Genomic DNA, 18490 nt, shown 5'->3' on the forward strand with positions numbered 1-18490 from the left:
AACCTAACTTGGTCTAACTAGTCAATTCAATGTGGCCTAACTAATCGACTCAGGACCCTATCAACCCGTCACCTAGTTTAATTTAGGTTTTAAAAAAAGTCAAGCTTTGTTGATTCGATTAACTTGATGGGTCAATCTGCGACCCGATCAAAACACATTGGGTCTAGTAAAATATCAACCCCGAGTCAATTTTAATAACTATAAATAATCAAATGCTTTAATTTATACAGGACCTCATAGGTTAATATACCCCATTTATGTTAAATTCAAATTTTAAACCAATTAAATAGAGATAGCTTGAGATCCAAAGTTCAATTTATGACTTTCTTCTATCATCCATCTGATGGAGTTAAAACTCAAAAGCTTAGATATAGAATTAAGGTACTTTTAATCCATATCCTTGTTTTCATGAGTATTTTAGATAGAAGATGTTATTTAGAATAATCAAATTAGTAATAAATTTTTTTAAATAGTATAAATATAATTTTTTTTTCTTACATGAACTCCAATGATAAAAAGCTATTTAGAAGAGCAAATTATATTTTTAATATTTTTAATATTAATAAAACTATTTATTAATTATAATTAATCAATACAATTCTAATCAATACTATTTTTTTACATAAAAATATATTAAATAAACTTTTAGCATTTTTAACCTATACATAAAAATAACTCTCCAATATAGAAATACTATTTAGACACCTTTTTTTTATATCTCTTCTCTTAAAGCAATAAAAATAAAAAATAAAAACTTTTTTTTTTGTCGTTTTACTTTTGAGTTTCCATCTGGAACATCCCTTACAGTCTATAGCTTCATCTCAATTGAATAGTTTCCCCATAATTATAGCCTAACTTGACGGCAACAAAGACAAAATCATTGGGATTCCGTTCGGCAATACCTTTTTGTTAGTGTTTTGGTAAGAAAGTATATTTAAAAAAATTAATTAGGTAAACTAATATGAGTAAAAAAAATAATTAGAAATTTAAAAAATTATAGATATTATTTATTACTTTAATATTTTATAGATGATAAAGAATAGAATATTTTATTATTAATTTCCTGTTAAAAAACAGTAATTCACACCATCACAAATAACTAGTTTTTATTATTAAAATATAATTTACATAAGCAATATATAATATATTTAATTACAAATAATAAATATACATTAACAATTAAAATAATATAATATTTTATTAAAAATAAATTAAACTAATTATACATTTATGATTACCATAACATATTATAATAATGAAGAGTATTACATGACTACGCTAATTTTTCAATTATTTTTTAAATTGTATTATTTTATCTGCTTTTTTACTGTGATAAAAAATAAAAAAACTCCCTGTTGACTAACAATCCTCGTTTCTCACGTTGCTTTGAAGTAACGACGAAAAATCCCTCCCTAGTAATTATTACCCTTACCATAAAACGATAAAAAAAAAAAAAAAAGCTATTTAAAGCCGTGTTGTTTGGGTCTCCCTTCAATACCTATTATATGTGCCGCCATTTTTAAAACCGAGTGCCACGTATGCATTTGAACAATAAAATACTTCACATCTCGGTCCTTGAGTTTCTTAAAATTAAATCAGTACCCATAGTATCAAGATAGTTAATTAATCCCATAGTATTCGAGGGTGTTTGAGGTCGGGTTGTTTTTAAACATTTTGAGAATATTTTTTTATTTAAAATTTTTATTTTATTTTTTTATGTGATGATATTAAAGATAAATTTTAAAAAATAAAAAACTATTATTTTAATATATTTTTAAACAAAAACTATTTTGAAAAGTAATATTACTATTCCAAGCATCTTTTTAATAGCAAGTTGTTTCTAGAACACATTCTCTCTTGATCGAAATTTGATATTTTAAATGAATGAGGACTAGTTTAGTAGTTTTATTAAACTACACCGACTAAGTTATAATTAACTCTCTGAATAAATAAAAGCGTACACGGTCATATAGAGAAGTCCACGCAATTATTCAATTTATGTAACGAAGGAAAAAAAAAAAAAAAAACTGCGAAATATCGTGGTAGCAAAAAGGCATTACCGACGCGCATCCGGCGCGTGATGTTAAGTTAGCTAATTGCTTGACGCAGTGTGATGTTTGTGAATGTGAGGGCGAGCACATTGTATTCCCCGTGAGACCATTTCTAGTTTTCACACGTCCTTCTAGTCACACGAGAAATAATCACGTGTCTTTTGAACATTGAGTCAAACGACAATTTTTTCTGCGAAAATGGGGAGGTCAAAACCCACATTCAGATTAGAACTTTATTGAATAAATGTCAACCATATTTTTGATACCTCGATCTTGATTTTCTTAACAACCAAAATTTTGGTAAATGTTTACAAAGAAAAAAAAATAAAAAATTATTTTTACATGGCCATTAATGCTACATATATGATGTATAAGATATTGCAATTGCTATTACTAAAAAGTAATCGAGATTTGATTTTCTTTATATTGTTTTTTTCTTGTACAAAAAATAAATTATCATGCACACAAATAGACTAAAATTTGTTTTTATAAATGAGTTATGTGATGATGCACAATTCTTCTCAAGTAAGATTGTTGATAATGGAATGTTTAGTGAGGTAATCTATTCTAAATATTATATCTTATTGTTTATTATTTTTTTGATTAACATTGATGTATAAATTCTGAAGTTAACGACCATGTAAGTCTTTAATGACTCTAAAAGGACTCGAACTCGTGATCATTGTGGAGCAAATTCAAAGCCTAACCAGTTAAGTTACCTCTTAGAGCTATCTTATTGTTTATTATTGATAATAATGGAGGTTAGGAGAGATAGAAGGTGCACATAGCTTTTTTTATAATTAATTTTTATTAAATACATTGTCATAAAAAATAAAATATTTTACATTTATCAAACAAAGTTAATCAAGATCATCTTAGACCAATAGTATACAGACCTTTTAGATATACATTGAGAAATTATAAATTATTTATCTATATATAAATTATGGGTGTTTATATATATAGTTAGGGTTGAGTTTGGGTCTGTAATTATATCCAATTTAATTTTTATTGTTTTATAAATTATACATCCAAATCATTCAAACATTTTAGACCTGAATATATTGGATATATTAGGCTGAGCTAAATCTTTTATGGATATTTTATAATTCATGGGTTGATGTTATATTACTAATTTTCACGAGTTGTGATGAATTAGAACTAAGATTTGAACTCAATAAATTAAGCCAACAAATTAATTTTTAATATTTACATTGTTAGTAGGCTATATATGATATACAAGTTAGGTTTAGTTGATCAAATTTTCAAAAATTTTGATTTGGCACCAATCTCTTCTAATATATATTTTTCAAGTTCTTTTATCCCCTATTATTTATAATATCTAAATTATTTAACTTTAATGAGTTAGACTAGATAGTATAAATATCTTGTATCAGTCATTTTTTTAACACTCATAATATGTATTTGGGTAAACATTTATGGGATTAAACGACATCACTTCTATCTTTTTATTTGAATAAATCATGTATTTTTTTTTTCTATCTTTGACTCTTGCAGGCGAAAACAGCTCTCTGACCCCGTCAATCCATGAAGAGGCTGTCAAAATTGCAGTCCCTAGACAAGCGATCCAAGAAATAAGCAACACAAGCACAAACGAAAGTCAGTCAAAGAATTAATAATTAACAAGATAATCCTCATGCTAAATAAAAAGGAGTGTTCTTATTGAATATTTCACTTTCGAATCGAGTTACGCTCACCATCACAAAGTGCGCGTCTGTCCACTTATCAAGACAAAAGCCATACAGCAGTTTCCTCCCTGTCTCTCCCTCCTTCTCCGAACACACAAAATCTCTATTTAATGGCATCATAACCTCCCTGTTTCTTATCCACATACTTTTGTCTGAACTTCTTGTTCGCGGTATCGTTGTAGCATCAAATGCTCTCCGTTTCCTACCAAAACAATCTCTTCTCCAAGTACAGCAAAATCCCTTTTGAGAGTACCCGTGTTTAGTTTTCAAGAAAGAAAGAAAAAGAAGAGCAAATTTAGGGTTGTATAATTTAAGGTTACTGTCAAACAAATCAAACCTTCACCAGAAATCTGGTACTGAGTCTCTTGTGTGGCATAAACATGAGGTGCTTTTCTTTCTATCTCACAAACTTAACAAATCTCCTCAACTTTCTTTTCCCATTTCTTATTAAAATCCCATCAAAGTGTTTGCCTGTGCAAATTGAGAATATGGTCGCTTTGGTTTCTCGTACTGGCAGACATCTTCAACGTTATGAGAAAGGCTATCGCCTTGTTGTAGGGTGAGTTTTCTTTTTTTCTTTCATATCTGATGGTTTTTTGTAATTCCTTAATTAAATATGTTTGTTTGATCTTTGCTAAAACATTTGGAAACTCTTTACAATTTCGAGTTAAATTTGTTGAACTTGATTTTATATATATAAATATAGTTTTGATCTGTTGCCTTCATGGTTTTGATGTTTTAGACTTTTAGGATATCGATTTTGGCTTGGATTTATCTTTTTTAATCGTTGTTTTGCATTTGAATTTTATTTTGTTGAAAAAAGAGAGATTCTTTCACTTTTAATTGGTCAAATTATGATCTGATCTTCTTTCGTTATTTTGTTTTTAAAATTATGCAGGTGCATTCCATATAGATACAAGAAATCACAGGAACCAACTTCAGTTGAAGAATTAGAAGTCCTTGTCATTAGTGCGCAAAATGGTCAAGGAATGTTGTTCCCAAAGGTACTAAATACTATGTTGCTTACACCAACAGGCTCGTTATCATCATTTGGTTTTTAAGATAACTGTGTTTAGTCATTTCTTTTCTCTCTTAACTAATAGTCTGCTCTATATTGAACAGGGAGGATGGGAAAATGATGAATGTATGGAAGAGGCAGCGAAGCGAGAGACGGAGGAGGAAGCAGGAGTTATTGGTGTTGTTCAGGTTAGTACATGCAATCCATCATCACATTAAAGTTTCTCATTGTTTCAGTCGATGCCTTCTATTGAAATCTAATTGATTTTTTTGATATTGCCTTTGCAGGATAAATTAGGCCCATGGCATTACAAGAGTAAAAGGAGTTGCATAATGCATGAGAGCTACATGTTTCCTCTGCTTGTTCAAAAAGAATTAGACTGTTGGCCGGAGAAAAATATCCGAAAACGAAGATGGGTATGTGTTAACGTATGCTGTCATGGTGTTGATCGATTATTTTTACGCAATTGTTTAAGAGGATGGGATCTGATCTAGCAATGTATCTGCTCTTTTCTTTCAGGTTTCTATTAATGAAGCTAGAGAAGTTTGTCATAATTGGTGGATGCGAGAAGCTTTAGAAGAATTATTTAGGCAACAAAGTCGAAATCTCCAAGCACAAAGTTAGGAAACCTGGAACAAATGCAGCAACTGCTTGTAAATTGAACATTTGTCAACGGCCATAGGGTTTTCAACCTAGAATAGGTTACTGAGCATCTTGTAGATGAAGTGCAAATGGTGGTCGTCTTTATTAGTTGGTGTACAAATTTTGATTCATTGATTCTTTCGAGCAATAAACTCGATTCTTTACCACGTGCTCTTGTTCCAAATTTTCGGAGATAATTAAAATTTACGTATCTATTACCAACCAAGCATCCCAAAGACGGCTCTGCTAAAAATGACAGGAGCTTGAGAATTCTTTGAACACCAAAATGCCAGGCAAATGCCAAAAGAAGAGCTTGTGAATTCTTTAAAAGAGCTTTTGAGTTCTTTACACGCGAAATGCCTGTTTCTGCTGGCCACTGCTGCCCTTGGTTGACGGAGATGGTTTGGCGACTTGGTCTGTAGCAGTTCATGGATAAAAAATAATAATGCAGGCGGGTGATGTAGAGACTTGTAGATTGATTTTGCTCGAATTCTTTATAACAATGCTTTGGCAGATCCGTTCCCAGAGAAATTTACCAAAAGAAGAGCACAACAAGAGACACGTCCATTCAGTAATACAGAAGACCTCATAAACAACACAAATCAACCGGATCCCTAACAGATAAAGTCATTTCTCTCCGGTGATTAGATATACATACACAAAATCTAATATCAACATTACTGAGGCAAAAGAAGAAAAGACTTTCACTGGCTCTCTGCATGATAATTGCATGCTGCTTTTGCAAATCTTGCATACAATTTCATTTTCAGGGAATACCATATAGTTTGGTGACTGCTTCCAATTATATAAGACAACACTACAGAGGACTTTGTTTTCAACTATGCTGTAGGCTGTTGTAGCAGTGTCTTTTTGTTGCTCTTCCTCTGTGATCAGCTAGTGTTGATAAGGCCTATAAATACCAGGTCTCAAATGACAGTTGAACATGGCTGGGCTAGGGTTGATTACAATTGGGATATCGACATCACGGTGATAAAAAGTCATGATCCATACCATTTTCGTGGCTTAAAAATCTTCGGTTCCTGTTCACAGAGGCACCGCAATTTCCTTCCGGGTTCCATCTCTAAGAAACCATGAAACATCTTTGGTCCCAGAAGGCTGGAAAGGCAGGTAAAAAGGCTTAAAGCCCTGCTCCACCTGTAATGAGGAACATGTCTAGTTGCTAAAACTACTTTTTAGGTAAAGAATACATTTTGGCCTGCCTGATAACAAGTAGTGGTAGTTCTGTAATTGATGGACGGACCACGGTGACGGAGTAGCTATGACTTGATCAGCTCGACAAAGATTGGTGGTAGTGGTAGATTTCTTTCCCTTTCCGATGGAGAAAATCGATGGAGTTGTTATGGTTAGATTGAAACTGGCAATATGATATTGAAGAGCGCCGGGAAAGCTGATAATGATAGACCACAAGTTGCATTGGAATAAATACACATGCTTGTAATATCCATGGATATGGGTTTGACCCGGTTTAAAAGTCCTGGTTATTGGATCATTCCCTTAACTTATGGGTCATTGGATCAATCTAAGATATTCATTTTGTTCAAAACCATATATTTTTAGTTTTTTTTTTAAGTTGATCTAATCATGTGTTTTTTTACAAAATAATTTGAAATAAAACCTGATATAGCTTAATTGATTTATTGAATCGAGCTAGATTTAATAATTACGGGTCATTGGATTAATTTAAAGTATTTAATTTGTTCAAAACCATATAATTTTTTTAATTGATCTATTTCTTACAAATAGTAACTTAATCGACTTATTGAATCGAATTGAGCAGATTTAATAATTTCGATAAAATCTTAGAGGTTGGTGTATATGCTCGGCACTATATCTTCAGAACAACGAGGCAATGGTATCTACAAAGAAAATTATTAAATTATAGTCACAAGGGAATCAATTCCAGAAAAAAGAAGAGGAAAAAAGAGCAGAATCCGTAATGCTATTGGGCATATTGTAAGCAAAATCTCTATCCAAATGAGAAAAAAAAAAAAGAACCGAAGAGTGATGTGATGAGAAAGGTACCTGAATCTATTTTTGCAATGCAAACTCGTGTCTTTTGGTTTCTGGACTCTCTTCATGACCGAAGAAAGAAAAATGAGACCGATATCAGAATCGGGGAACGAAGTTAAGCCTCAAATAAATAGTTGGGCTTAATTGTTTATATATATATATATATATATATATATATATATATATATATATATATATAGAGTAGAGAAGCCAAGATTTTTTAAATAAAAGGACAAATTATTAATAAATATTTGATATTATATGTTATACAAACATGTGTTATATAAAGAAATTAATTTGAAATATATGTACTAGCTCAAGTCAAATAAAATTAATTTAAAAATACTTTTAAAATGAAAAAACTTACATTATAATTGTTCTCTTTAAAATTTTATATTTTAAAATTGTTTCATAATGATTTTATTTTTAATCTTTTTAAAAATATCTTTCTCAATATATACAACAAAATTTCATCTATCTATTTCTAAATCTTCCAAGGACTAGGAAAGATCTTGGCAAAAATTCTATACTGACATATAATACATAACATTTAAAATCATAGCTTAAAATGATTGTCACAAATTGATGTTATTCTTGCTGACTTGTTTTGTACAAGTAGATTAAATATAAATATTAAATGTTTTCTTTTTAATTTATCTATTATGTTTATATTTTTTTTAGTTGTCTTGTATTTTATTTTTAATCACTAGTAAATTCATCACCGTCATTTTCCATATGAAAATCATAATAAAATATTTATCAATTCATTAAACTCATTTCAATTCATATCCATTAGCATATAAAATTAACCATACACATATTAATTTAACAAACCCATAAATTATTATAAACCCTAATATTTTCAATAAATAATTATAAAGAAATAAAACTAAAATTAGATAATGAAACAAATAGAAAAGATGAAGGAAACTTCTCTCAAGCATAAAGCATAAAATGTTACTTGCTTAACTAATTAATAACTTAGGGCTTGAAGAGAAATTTTGTAGAAGAGAGAAACAGGGATAATAGTGAAAAAAAAAAACTTGGACCAATTAGTAGCTAATAAAGAAAATTAACCCTGTAAAGCTATTATATTAATATTTTAATATAAAAATATATTTAAGTTAAGAGGCAATTACCCCTGTATGGCTTCCCTATATATATATATATATATATATAAATTGTATTTTTCAATAAAATCTCCAATATGTTTTTACAAATATACCAATTTGTTTCAATGAAAGATTCATTACCCATGCTTAATTGAATTATACTTGTTAGACTTGAAATTTTGGTGGGCTTTAATGAAAATTGTAAGAAACATAACTTAACTTAATTAAATTCACTCAATAATTAATCCGATAAAACCTGACCAAACTCGATAGAATTAACATGAAAGAGATTTTTTAATAAATGTATCAAAATAATATTTTTTTAAATTTTTTTATTTTTAATATTAATATATCAAAATTATAAAAAACACTAAAAAATCATTAATTTAATTTTTCTGAAGTAAAACATACTTTAAATATACAATAACAAATATAAACTACCATACTCTCAATATATTAAAAAACAAGCTACTACATTCCTAAATAATCAATAACTTAAATTAACTTGATGACTTATGAGTTGATTTAATGATTTAGATTTTTTTTTCTTTTAAATTAGTGTTAAGAGGCTGCTGGGGTTGCATTTTAAATAATGTTTTTTAAAATTTGATTTATTTTCATTTAAAATTAATTTTTTATATATTTAGATTATTTTAATGCTATAATGTCAAAAATAACTTTTGAAAAATAAAAAATATTATTTTAATATATTTTTAAATAAAATAAACTTTTAAAAAACTATTATTATATTCTCAATAAATCAGTACGACGTGAACGGAACAAAACAATTTAGTTTTTTGTTACCCAAGCTGATCGGTAATTATAATGATTATAAATGGGCTTAAAAATATTCAACCTAAGCCCTTTTAATTACCGGGGCCAGATAAATCTGGATAGAAATTCAAAATTTGAACATTCAAATATCTCTTGACCGTTAGAAACGAGGACTTCAAAGAAAACCCCTCTCTCTCTCTATCTCCCCCTCAAACCAGAAAGAAATCTTGAATTTTCTAAGAAAATGGGGAAGCTTAAATGCAAATCCGACTATGAAGATCTAAGAAACGCACGCATCTTAGAGAACCAGGTAATGCTCTCAGGATTTTTGCTTTGTTTCTTTGATTTCTTGTAAGAACCAATGATTTAACTGAACTGTTATTATTAATAATTGTAGGCTCGATTGCAATCGCTTGGAATACACAAAACACTCTCTGATCTTCGATCCTTAACTTCTTCTTCTCCGAAATGGGAGAGAAGGAAATGGACTAAAAGAGTTTACGAGACCGCAATCTTGCGACGATCTGATCGATTGAAGAGGATCAGCTCCGTCGAATCATCAACACAGTACAGTAATAATCTTTCTTTGCGTCGGTCTAATCGCTTGAAAGAAATTTCCACCGAACCCATCAAAGCAGGTATTCTGTTTTTTTTTCCTGAGTGATTTTATCAAAATTAAAATAATGGGTTGTTGGATTTGACGCGGGTTTTTTGTGTGTGTTCCTTTTGTGTTAGTTGTGATGAGAAAAGTGAAGGTCGGTGATGATAGTGAAGAGGAAGAAGATGAGAAAAGGCCTGCAAATGCTCCGTTAGTGAAGGTAAAGGGTGTGATGCAGACTCAACTTTCGCCGGAGGCTTCTGCTAGGCGATGTAGTAGTAAGGGTAGAGGCACGATCTATAACTCTGTTTTTGGGATTTGCTGCCATTTTTGCAGGTACAAAATCCATCCTGCTACATTTTTGTTTTTCTTATTAGCTCATTTGAATTGTTATGTTAATTATTTTATTGAGGGACATGGAAATTCTTGGAAATGGGTTATGGGTTATATAAGATGATTGAAATAAATATCTCTGTTAGATTTTGTGATTAGAAGTGCGATTGTAGAGTGCTTAGGGTTGAAAGATCTTCAAATTTTGATGCATTTAGTCTCCTACAAAAGGCATCTATTTGGTGCCTTTTCACCCTAAATTTTAGTGCATTTTACATAATTATATCATAGCTATTTAAGAATGGCAAAGATTGAAACATATAGAAAGAGCACACTCAGTTACAAGTAATGTTCCATAATATAAGCGTCCTAAGTCCCATTTCACTACCATTCTATACTGTATGTATAATTGCAATTGAAATTTGAAAGTACTTATATTGTAGAGGACTTTTGGGTTCAAAAAGTACCAAATTCATGGTTTTGGTATAATCCAAAAGGCATTAATTATTTAGGTCTTTCTGACTCAAAAAGCTCTCACTTGGTTAAATCAATTAAGTGATGCTATTTCTAAGGATAAAAACTATTCTATTTAGTGGGAGAAAAAGATTGGAAGTAAAAAAGACTAGGATATTTGATAAGTGGTGGTCCAAGTATTCAAATGGTTATGTGACTTCCTCAGTTGTATATATTTTTCTTACAGTCTTTTGCATAAATAATTGTTCTGGCACTTTTTAAGTGAACAAAATCGATCATTTGAACCTCAAGAACAATCCATTATGAAGCCACAAAACCAGTTGAATCTCGAAAACAAGTGGGCAACTAGTTAAAAAGGGAACCTTTGCGCTTCGTGGCCTGCAAAGTTACAAGGAATTTTTTATACGATGTGACATCACACTGGAATATGTGAACATTGTACACGTTACTAATTTTCTAACTAGCACTGTCTTAGAATTCAGCATGTCTTCGACCTTTCTATGCTTTAACTAGTTTTGGCTAACCGTTCAACCTGGCAAGTCAAGTCAAAATAGAGCATGATGGTTATTTTAATGTGAATCTAATTACACACAAATGCAGGCAAAAGACATTGTGTAGCGAAGAAGATTGCAAGCGCTGCAGTAACCTTGATCCTGATGAACCATGCATAGGTAGCTTTAGAATGCTTTGTGTATTTTGATGTTTATCCTTGCATAGGTCAGTTATAAATGAACCAGTCTCTATAATCCATAATGGTCTGTACTTTTTAAATTCTTATGTTCCAAGCAGGAAAAACAGACTGTTCATTTTGTCATTCTCCAACTGGTGTTTTCTGTCGAGGTTGTCTCCAGGTCAGGTATGGTGAAGGTGAGTCCTTCCACCAAAAAAGAACCAGCTGGTACAAACCCACTTAGTCCTGTTAGTGTTAGCAGCCTTAAAAACCTAGTTATGGTCTTTAAAGCTCCTAAGACTACAAAAATGTTCATATAGGAGGATGATATGCAAAATGTTTGTGTCAACAAAAATAATGGAATCACCTAACCCTACTGTGATGATGTTTTGGTAGACATAGAGGAGGTGAGAGAAAATAAGAAGTGGATGTGCCCTCATTGCGTAGAAGAAAGAGGAACTAATCCTTATTGGATTTGTAACAGGTACGAATCACCAAGTAGTCTTTTGAAATTTATCAATTGGAAACCTGTCGTTTCTCATTTTTAATCTTTTATTCGTGGATAGTTCGTTTTGCTTACGCAAGCGAAAGATGGCTCCAACTGGGCTAGCAATTTTCAAAGGTTTATCTTCTGGCATTTATATTTTCATTTGCATATGAATATAATTACTATCAATTCCTTTTCTGTTAACGAGCTAATATAGTTGATTGATGATATGGTATTGGTTTCCTTTTATACGAATGACATAAAAGCTCGAGAGATGGGTTACAAATCAGTTGCACATCTGCTGATGGATGAGCTTCAACGAAGAAACAAGCTTGGAAGATGAGGATGAACTTCATGATGAATTAAGCTGCAGATCAAAAGGATGGAATTCCTCTGCTGGTGCTAAATGAATCAACAAGACAAATCATAGGCAATTGATAGGGCTTGATCGTATAACTCTTGTATTTTGATGCACCCTGTCTACGGAGAAATTTACATGTCGGCTCCTCACTCATGATTTCCAGAGATCAGTCGCTAAAACATAACATATAACAGCAGTACAGCACCCACATACAAGTAGTAAAGCTAGGGAATTAAGTTCAGAATAAATCCGTGTCACGCGTTACAACAGCCAATTGCAAGAGCAATCGCAGTCATGGCTTGAGATCTCTCTACTTGCTGCAGAGAATTTTCCTAATTTTATTAAGTTCAGAGAGAACTTCTGCTATGACCATTCGTTCACTTGGAAGCTCAACAGAACATAGGACACCAATTTGTAAGATTGATATCAAACAGCCCTCTATCTTGTCCCTACTGCTACTGGGACCATTTCTACTCGACTCGGCTAGCTGTTGGGTATCAATTTTAAGCAGAGGATCGATGATCTCTGATACTTGATCAGGAAGAGCTGTTTTAACGAAATTATGGAGGCTATTGTTGCCCGTGAACATGCAGTCGGTGGGTCTTTTTCCTGTGAACATCTCCAGAAGGAGGATGCCATAGCTATACACATCACCACTTATTGAAACCTCTCCACCCATACCATATTCTGCAATTCAAGATACAAATAAGACAATTACTGTCAATACTTCCTCTTAGAATGAAAAAAATATATTTTGATTGAAATCATATTTTGCTCAGGAACCAAAACACAGTGAAGTTAGATACAAACTAGAGCATATCATAACATTATTTTGAAGTTCGAGCAATTTAAATTAAACTTGAATGGAATTAGAATTGATGAATATGCTTAACAGTAGTCATGAGGGAGGGTAATTGCATATTATTTACCTGGTGCCACATATCCAACAGTTCCTCTTACGCCAAGGGAGCTGGTCGATGTTGAAGGGGTTTCTCCTGTGGCTGCAGAAAGAATCCTTGCAAGGCCAAAATCACCCACATGAGCTGTAAGGTCATTGTCAAGAAGGATGTTGCTTGGTTTTAGATCACAGTGGACAATTTGTTCATCACAATGGTTGTGAAGATAGTCCAATGCCGATGCCACATCGATCAACATACTAATCTTTTGCAGTAGACTCAATCTTTTCGAGTTTTGTGACTCCACTGTACTTGGATGCAACCAGCTCTCCAAACTTCCACCGGGCATAAAATCAAATACCAAAGCTTTGAAGTCATTGCCTTTGAAATCAATGCTCGAGCAAGCAGTGACAATTTTAACAAGATTCCGATGTCTGACGCGCCTTAATGTTTCACATTCAGCCACAAAAGTACGGTTGGCTCCTCGCTGTTCAGGTTTGAGCACCTTTATGGCGACGGTTTGACCATCAGGACCGAGAATTCCTTTGTAGACAGAGCCATATCGTCCATCACCAATCATATTGGCAGAAGAGAACCCATCAGTGGCACGAGCAAGGTCTTGATAGGAAACTATTTGGAACTTCTTCTCCATGGTTGAAGCTGAAAGGGGTTTCCTATTGGCTGATAGTTTCCTGTATCCAACAGCAAAAACACATGCTAGAAGCAACGTAATGAAGACAGCAACACTGCTTGCAACGATCACTACTCTCTTCGAAAAACGCTTGTGTTGTTTCGTTCTTGGACATTCAGGCAATTGAATCGCCTTGATTCCTCCGCATAGCTTGTTATTTCCAGCAATGGAAAATTGGCTAGCATTCTCGAAAGCTCCTTCAGCTGGCACTTTGCCCTCGAACTCGTTAAAGGACAGGTTTAGATTAGAAAGGAATGGCAAATCAGCAAGAAACTCTGGAATCTGCCCAGACAAATTATTGCAGGAAACGTCTAGGACTCGAATACTTCTTAGTTTCTTGAAAGTGGAAGGAATAGTGCCTCTGAGGAAATTACCACTCATGTCGAGAGTCTCTAACATGAGACAAGTCTCTAGAGTACTTGGGATTTCTCCACATATTTTATTTCTTGAAATATCCAATTCAATGAGATTTCTCATGTTAACCACTTGACTTGGCAATCGTCCACTTAATCTATTTGATCCTAAAAGAAGGCCAAGCGTGAGGGAAGAAAGGCTAAAGATCTTTTCAGGTATGAACCCGCTAAGGTGATTGTGTGAAATGTCCAAAAGATTTAAGCTTGTGCAATTAGCCAAAGAAACAGGTATGGTTCCCTCGAGAAGATTCACTCCCAAATCTAGTTTAAGTAATCCAGAAATGTTTCCCAAAGCGGATGGAATTTCCCCCGAGATTTTATTCAAGTGAACGTAGAACTCTTTTAACATGACTAGCTTCCCAATAGATTCAGGTAATCTTCCCGTGAGCATGTTATCAGCCAAATCAAGAGCCTGCGAGCTTTTAAGATTTCCAATCTCGGTAGGAATGGTTCCAGTGATGTAGTTGCCCCACATTACCAAGTAATAGAGATTGGTCGAGAGATTTGCTATGGAGTTTGGCAATAAACCTCCAAGGTTACTTTTGTAAAGCCAGATCTCTTTTAGATCGGTACAGTTGGTTAAGGAGGTGAGAAAAGTCAAGTCATTGTTATTCTTATCACCAATTTTGTTAAAACCAAAATTCAGGATTTGAAGATAACGTAGGCTTCCTAAATTCTTTGGCACTGGCCCTGAAAAGGAATTAGAAGCTAAATCAAGGTATTCAAGTCCCGAGGAATTAACTATGGATGCTGGAACAGGTCCGAGGAACCGGTTTAGTCCGAGATACAGAGTTTGGAGATTGGGAAGTGTCAAGCCTAAATCAAGGGGGAGGCGACCCCTTAAATTGTTAGAGACCATGGCAACAGTGCTTAAGGATGAGATATTGTAAAGCTCTTTCGGAACCATACCTGACAAATTGTTGAAGGACAAGTCAAGATATGCTAACCTGGACAGGCGTTCAAATTCAATAGGTATGCTTCCTTCAAGATTGTTCTCTCTCAGAGAAAGTGAGACGAGACTAGAGAGATTCCCAAATGAACGAGGGAGTGAACCTGTCAAATGATTTCTGAGGAGGCCAAGCGTTCTTAGATTAGACAAAGATCCCAGCTCGCTAGGAATTTTCCCTGTAAGGTTGTTTCCCTCCATACCCAAGAATCTCAAATTTGAACAATGGCTTAGATTTCCTGGAAGTTCATCCTGGAAAGAGTTATTTGAGAGAGAGAGGTATTGTAGGCGAAACAGCTGTCCGACTTCTTCTGGAATTGTTCCATGAAAGTTGTTCTTACTGAGATCGATTCTCCCAAGGAAGGTAAGGTTCCCTATGTGGGGAGACAAGAAACCTGCCAGTTGCAGTGATGAAAGATTCAGAGCAATCACTCTTTGTTGTTTGGAACCGCATGCAACACCATGCCAAGTACAGAAATGCAGCGAGGCATTCCATGAGCTCAAAGCTCTGAAAGGATCGCTTAAGACGAGATGCTTCATGGCTAGCAAAGCTTCTCGGTCTGTTTCATTTGTGAAGCCAGCGGCCGTGGGGTTCTCGAAGTAGTTGATGGAACAAAGGGCACACAAGATAAGAAGGAACGAGTTTAGTAGCCTTGAAATCATTTTTTTTTCTGCTCTAATATGCTTCTATAGATGGATAAAAATTTCTGGCAAATTCTATTAGAACTCTCTATTTTATATCCACGGAATTATTTGAATAAAAAGAAAAAAGAAAAAAGAAAAAAGAAATATATATTTGAATGAGGTGACATGTCTAGTTAGCTAACAAGCCATGAACTTGCTTAGAAAGGCCAAGCTCACAAAATGACATTGACTTGTTCCCCATATGGAACCCATAAAGTTAACAAAATCATTATCATATCAAATATCCCAATATACTTATATTAATTAAAATTAAAAAAAACAAACAAATAAATTAATAATTAGAAAGTAAAAATCCACTAAAACTTTGTAATAGAAGTTTGTTGTTTTAACAATAGATATTTTAATATTCATAGAAAACCCTTGTATTCCCTTCCAAACCCCTCCCTCTCATCCCCCATCCTTTCTCTTGAAAAATCTAAAAACATTTTTCTGATATTGCATAAATCCTAATGAGGAAAGGAGCTATAATAATGGCAATATTTTTTTTTTCCTATTACATTGGTACGAAATGTATTCATTAGAATCTATTTGTTTTTTAATTTTAAAAATATTTTTTTAAAATTAAAAATTTTTATTTTTTTTGTTTTATTTTGATATAATAATATAAAAAATAAAAAATATTTTAAAAAACAACTATTATCATAATAGTAAATAATCTCGTAGAAAGAGATCTCACAATTGTAACAAAAGAATTGGAGATTAAAGGAATAGGTATGAAAAAATAAATGACTTCTTAATCTAGAAATAATTAAGCCATGTCTTGTTATCAAATTTATATAAAAACTATGCTGCTTAATTTTTATTTTTTTACTTCATATAACTCTCATATAGAATATGTTCATATCATTAATCATATTACTGCATTAATTATCGTTTTTATAAGAAAATATAAATTAGAAGTAATTAATTTGAAAAAAGTTGCAGTAAGTTTATATTTAGCTAATTGTTTGAGTTTTGGAAACCACAAACTTAAAACTATATTTGGGCTATTTGTTGTTCAAAAATTATAAATTTAACACCTGGCATCCTATTTGTATCCCGCGTAGTCCAAACTCATATATCTTCTCATGTATTTATATTTAATTGAAATAAAAAAATATTATTTTAATATATTTTAAAAAATAAAATATTTTAAAAAATAACTATTATTATAATATTAAACAGACTATTAGTCAAAACCCGAAGTATCTTATTGCATGTATTTGAAATTGAATTTATTTTTTTACTAATGATGTTTCATTTCTTTGCGTATCAGATATACTTACAAAGGTATTTTTGAAGTATCCATGCTTCCTAGACTACATCTTAACTTTGACAAATGGGTAAACAATACAAGCATAGGATGAACAAAGGAGACGTATAGAGTATGCTAGATTATTTTATTTTGTTTATTTATTTATTTTTGATAACTCGAGGTGTTTGGGATAGTTTACGCATATTACAATTAATTCTCGAACCCATTAAATATCTTACAATTTCAATAAACAGATAAAACACTACGGTAATAATATTTATATATACTGAGACTTGAACCTAGAATATAGAGGTAGAAACCCTGCCAAAACTGCTAGGCTACAAGCCACGGCACAAGTATGCTAGATTATTGATAATAGCTAGGGTGGCTAAAGATTATACTTAAAATTAAGTTAAGCAGTTATTATTATAAATAAATATTATATTAATAAAAACGGATGAATGTTTGGTTTTAATTATCGTTTATGTGCTGCTAATTATTTGGTTAATATAAAAAGGTAATAATAGCGAAGATATTTTAAAAAATAAGGTATAGTTTCTTAATAAAAAAATAAAAATTATTAGCTGACGTGGAATAATACCTTTTTTCATTATTATTATTCTAAAAAAAACGGATAATTCATTGCTTTAAAACAAACATAAAAAAACAGCACCTTGATTTTACTAACCACTTGTTATATTGAAAGTCAAATGTCATGACTTTTCAATAAGAAAAAACAAACCGTTATTTTTTTTTTCTTGACTTGACTTGAATTTTGTTTAAAGATATGATAGAAATTATAATTTAAAATATTTTTTATTTGATAATATATTACAATATTTTTTTATTTTAAAAAAATATTTTTAAGATCAATAAACTAAAACGATTTAAAATATAAAAATATAAATTTTAAATTTTTTTAAAACACAAATTGAAACACCTAATTAGATTAAATCCCCCGACAAATTCATTTTTTAGTCCTGATAGTAAACATTTTCCAGCCTTGCTTTTTGGAAAGTGAAGTCTTTACTGTATATCATTAGTCACTACATCCATTTAAGATATTATTTTAGCAGTAATAGTTTAAAGTATTTTTTATTTAAAAATATATTAAAATAAAAAATTTATTTTTAATATTAATAAATTAAAACGATATAAAAAATAATTAATTTAAAATAAAAATAAATTTTTAATTTTTAAAATACAAGGATTTAAGCACGGTTCCCAACACCACATTAGATTAAATCCCCGACAAATTCATTTTTTAGTCCTGACGTTGAAAATATTTTCCAGCCTTGCTTTTTGGAAAGTGAAGTCTCTACTCTGTACCACTCGTCACCACAAACAG

The 18490-nt window shown here is 31.7% G+C and overlaps 3 protein-coding genes across 5 annotated transcripts; 2 read left to right on the forward strand and 1 right to left on the reverse strand.

Annotated features, from left to right (window-relative positions):
* Positions 1-3800: 3800 nt before the first annotated feature.
* On the forward strand, positions 3801-5587 carry LOC133678207 (nudix hydrolase 4-like). Its single transcript, XM_062100446.1, has 5 exons — positions 3801-4319; positions 4659-4764; positions 4883-4966; positions 5066-5194; positions 5298-5587. Exons 1-5 carry the CDS (start codon positions 4141-4143, stop codon positions 5400-5402), a joined length of 603 nt encoding a protein of 200 aa, XP_061956430.1. The 5' UTR covers positions 3801-4140; the 3' UTR covers positions 5403-5587.
* Positions 5588-9447: 3860 nt separating this feature from the next.
* LOC133678211 (uncharacterized) lies at positions 9448-12421 on the forward strand. Of its 3 annotated transcripts, XM_062100449.1 has the most exons (8): positions 9449-9647; positions 9735-9975; positions 10073-10271; positions 11340-11410; positions 11529-11606; positions 11806-11893; positions 11976-12031; positions 12163-12421. In XM_062100449.1, exons 1-8 carry the CDS (start codon positions 9582-9584, stop codon positions 12237-12239), a joined length of 876 nt encoding a protein of 291 aa, XP_061956433.1. In that variant the 5' UTR covers positions 9449-9581; the 3' UTR covers positions 12240-12421. The 3 variants fall into 3 exon arrangements, with proteins under 3 accessions (XP_061956435.1, XP_061956434.1, XP_061956433.1); XM_062100451.1 differs by lacking the exon at positions 11976-12031 and having other exon boundaries at positions 9448-9647; XM_062100450.1 differs by lacking the exon at positions 11529-11606 and having other exon boundaries at positions 9448-9647.
* LOC133678209 (probable LRR receptor-like serine/threonine-protein kinase At3g47570) lies at positions 12318-16061 on the reverse strand. The gene is made up of 2 exons (XM_062100448.1): positions 13187-16061; positions 12318-12944 (listed from the first exon to the last, which is right to left on the reverse strand). Exons 1-2 carry the CDS (start codon positions 15864-15866, stop codon positions 12568-12570), a joined length of 3057 nt encoding a protein of 1018 aa, XP_061956432.1. The 5' UTR covers positions 15867-16061; the 3' UTR covers positions 12318-12567.
* Positions 16062-18490: the final 2429 nt, after the last annotated feature.

The sequence above is a fragment of the Populus nigra genome, chromosome 18 (genome assembly GCF_951802175.1).
Source record: "Populus nigra chromosome 18, ddPopNigr1.1, whole genome shotgun sequence".
Lineage (NCBI taxonomy): Eukaryota > Viridiplantae > Streptophyta > Magnoliopsida > Malpighiales > Salicaceae > Populus > Populus nigra.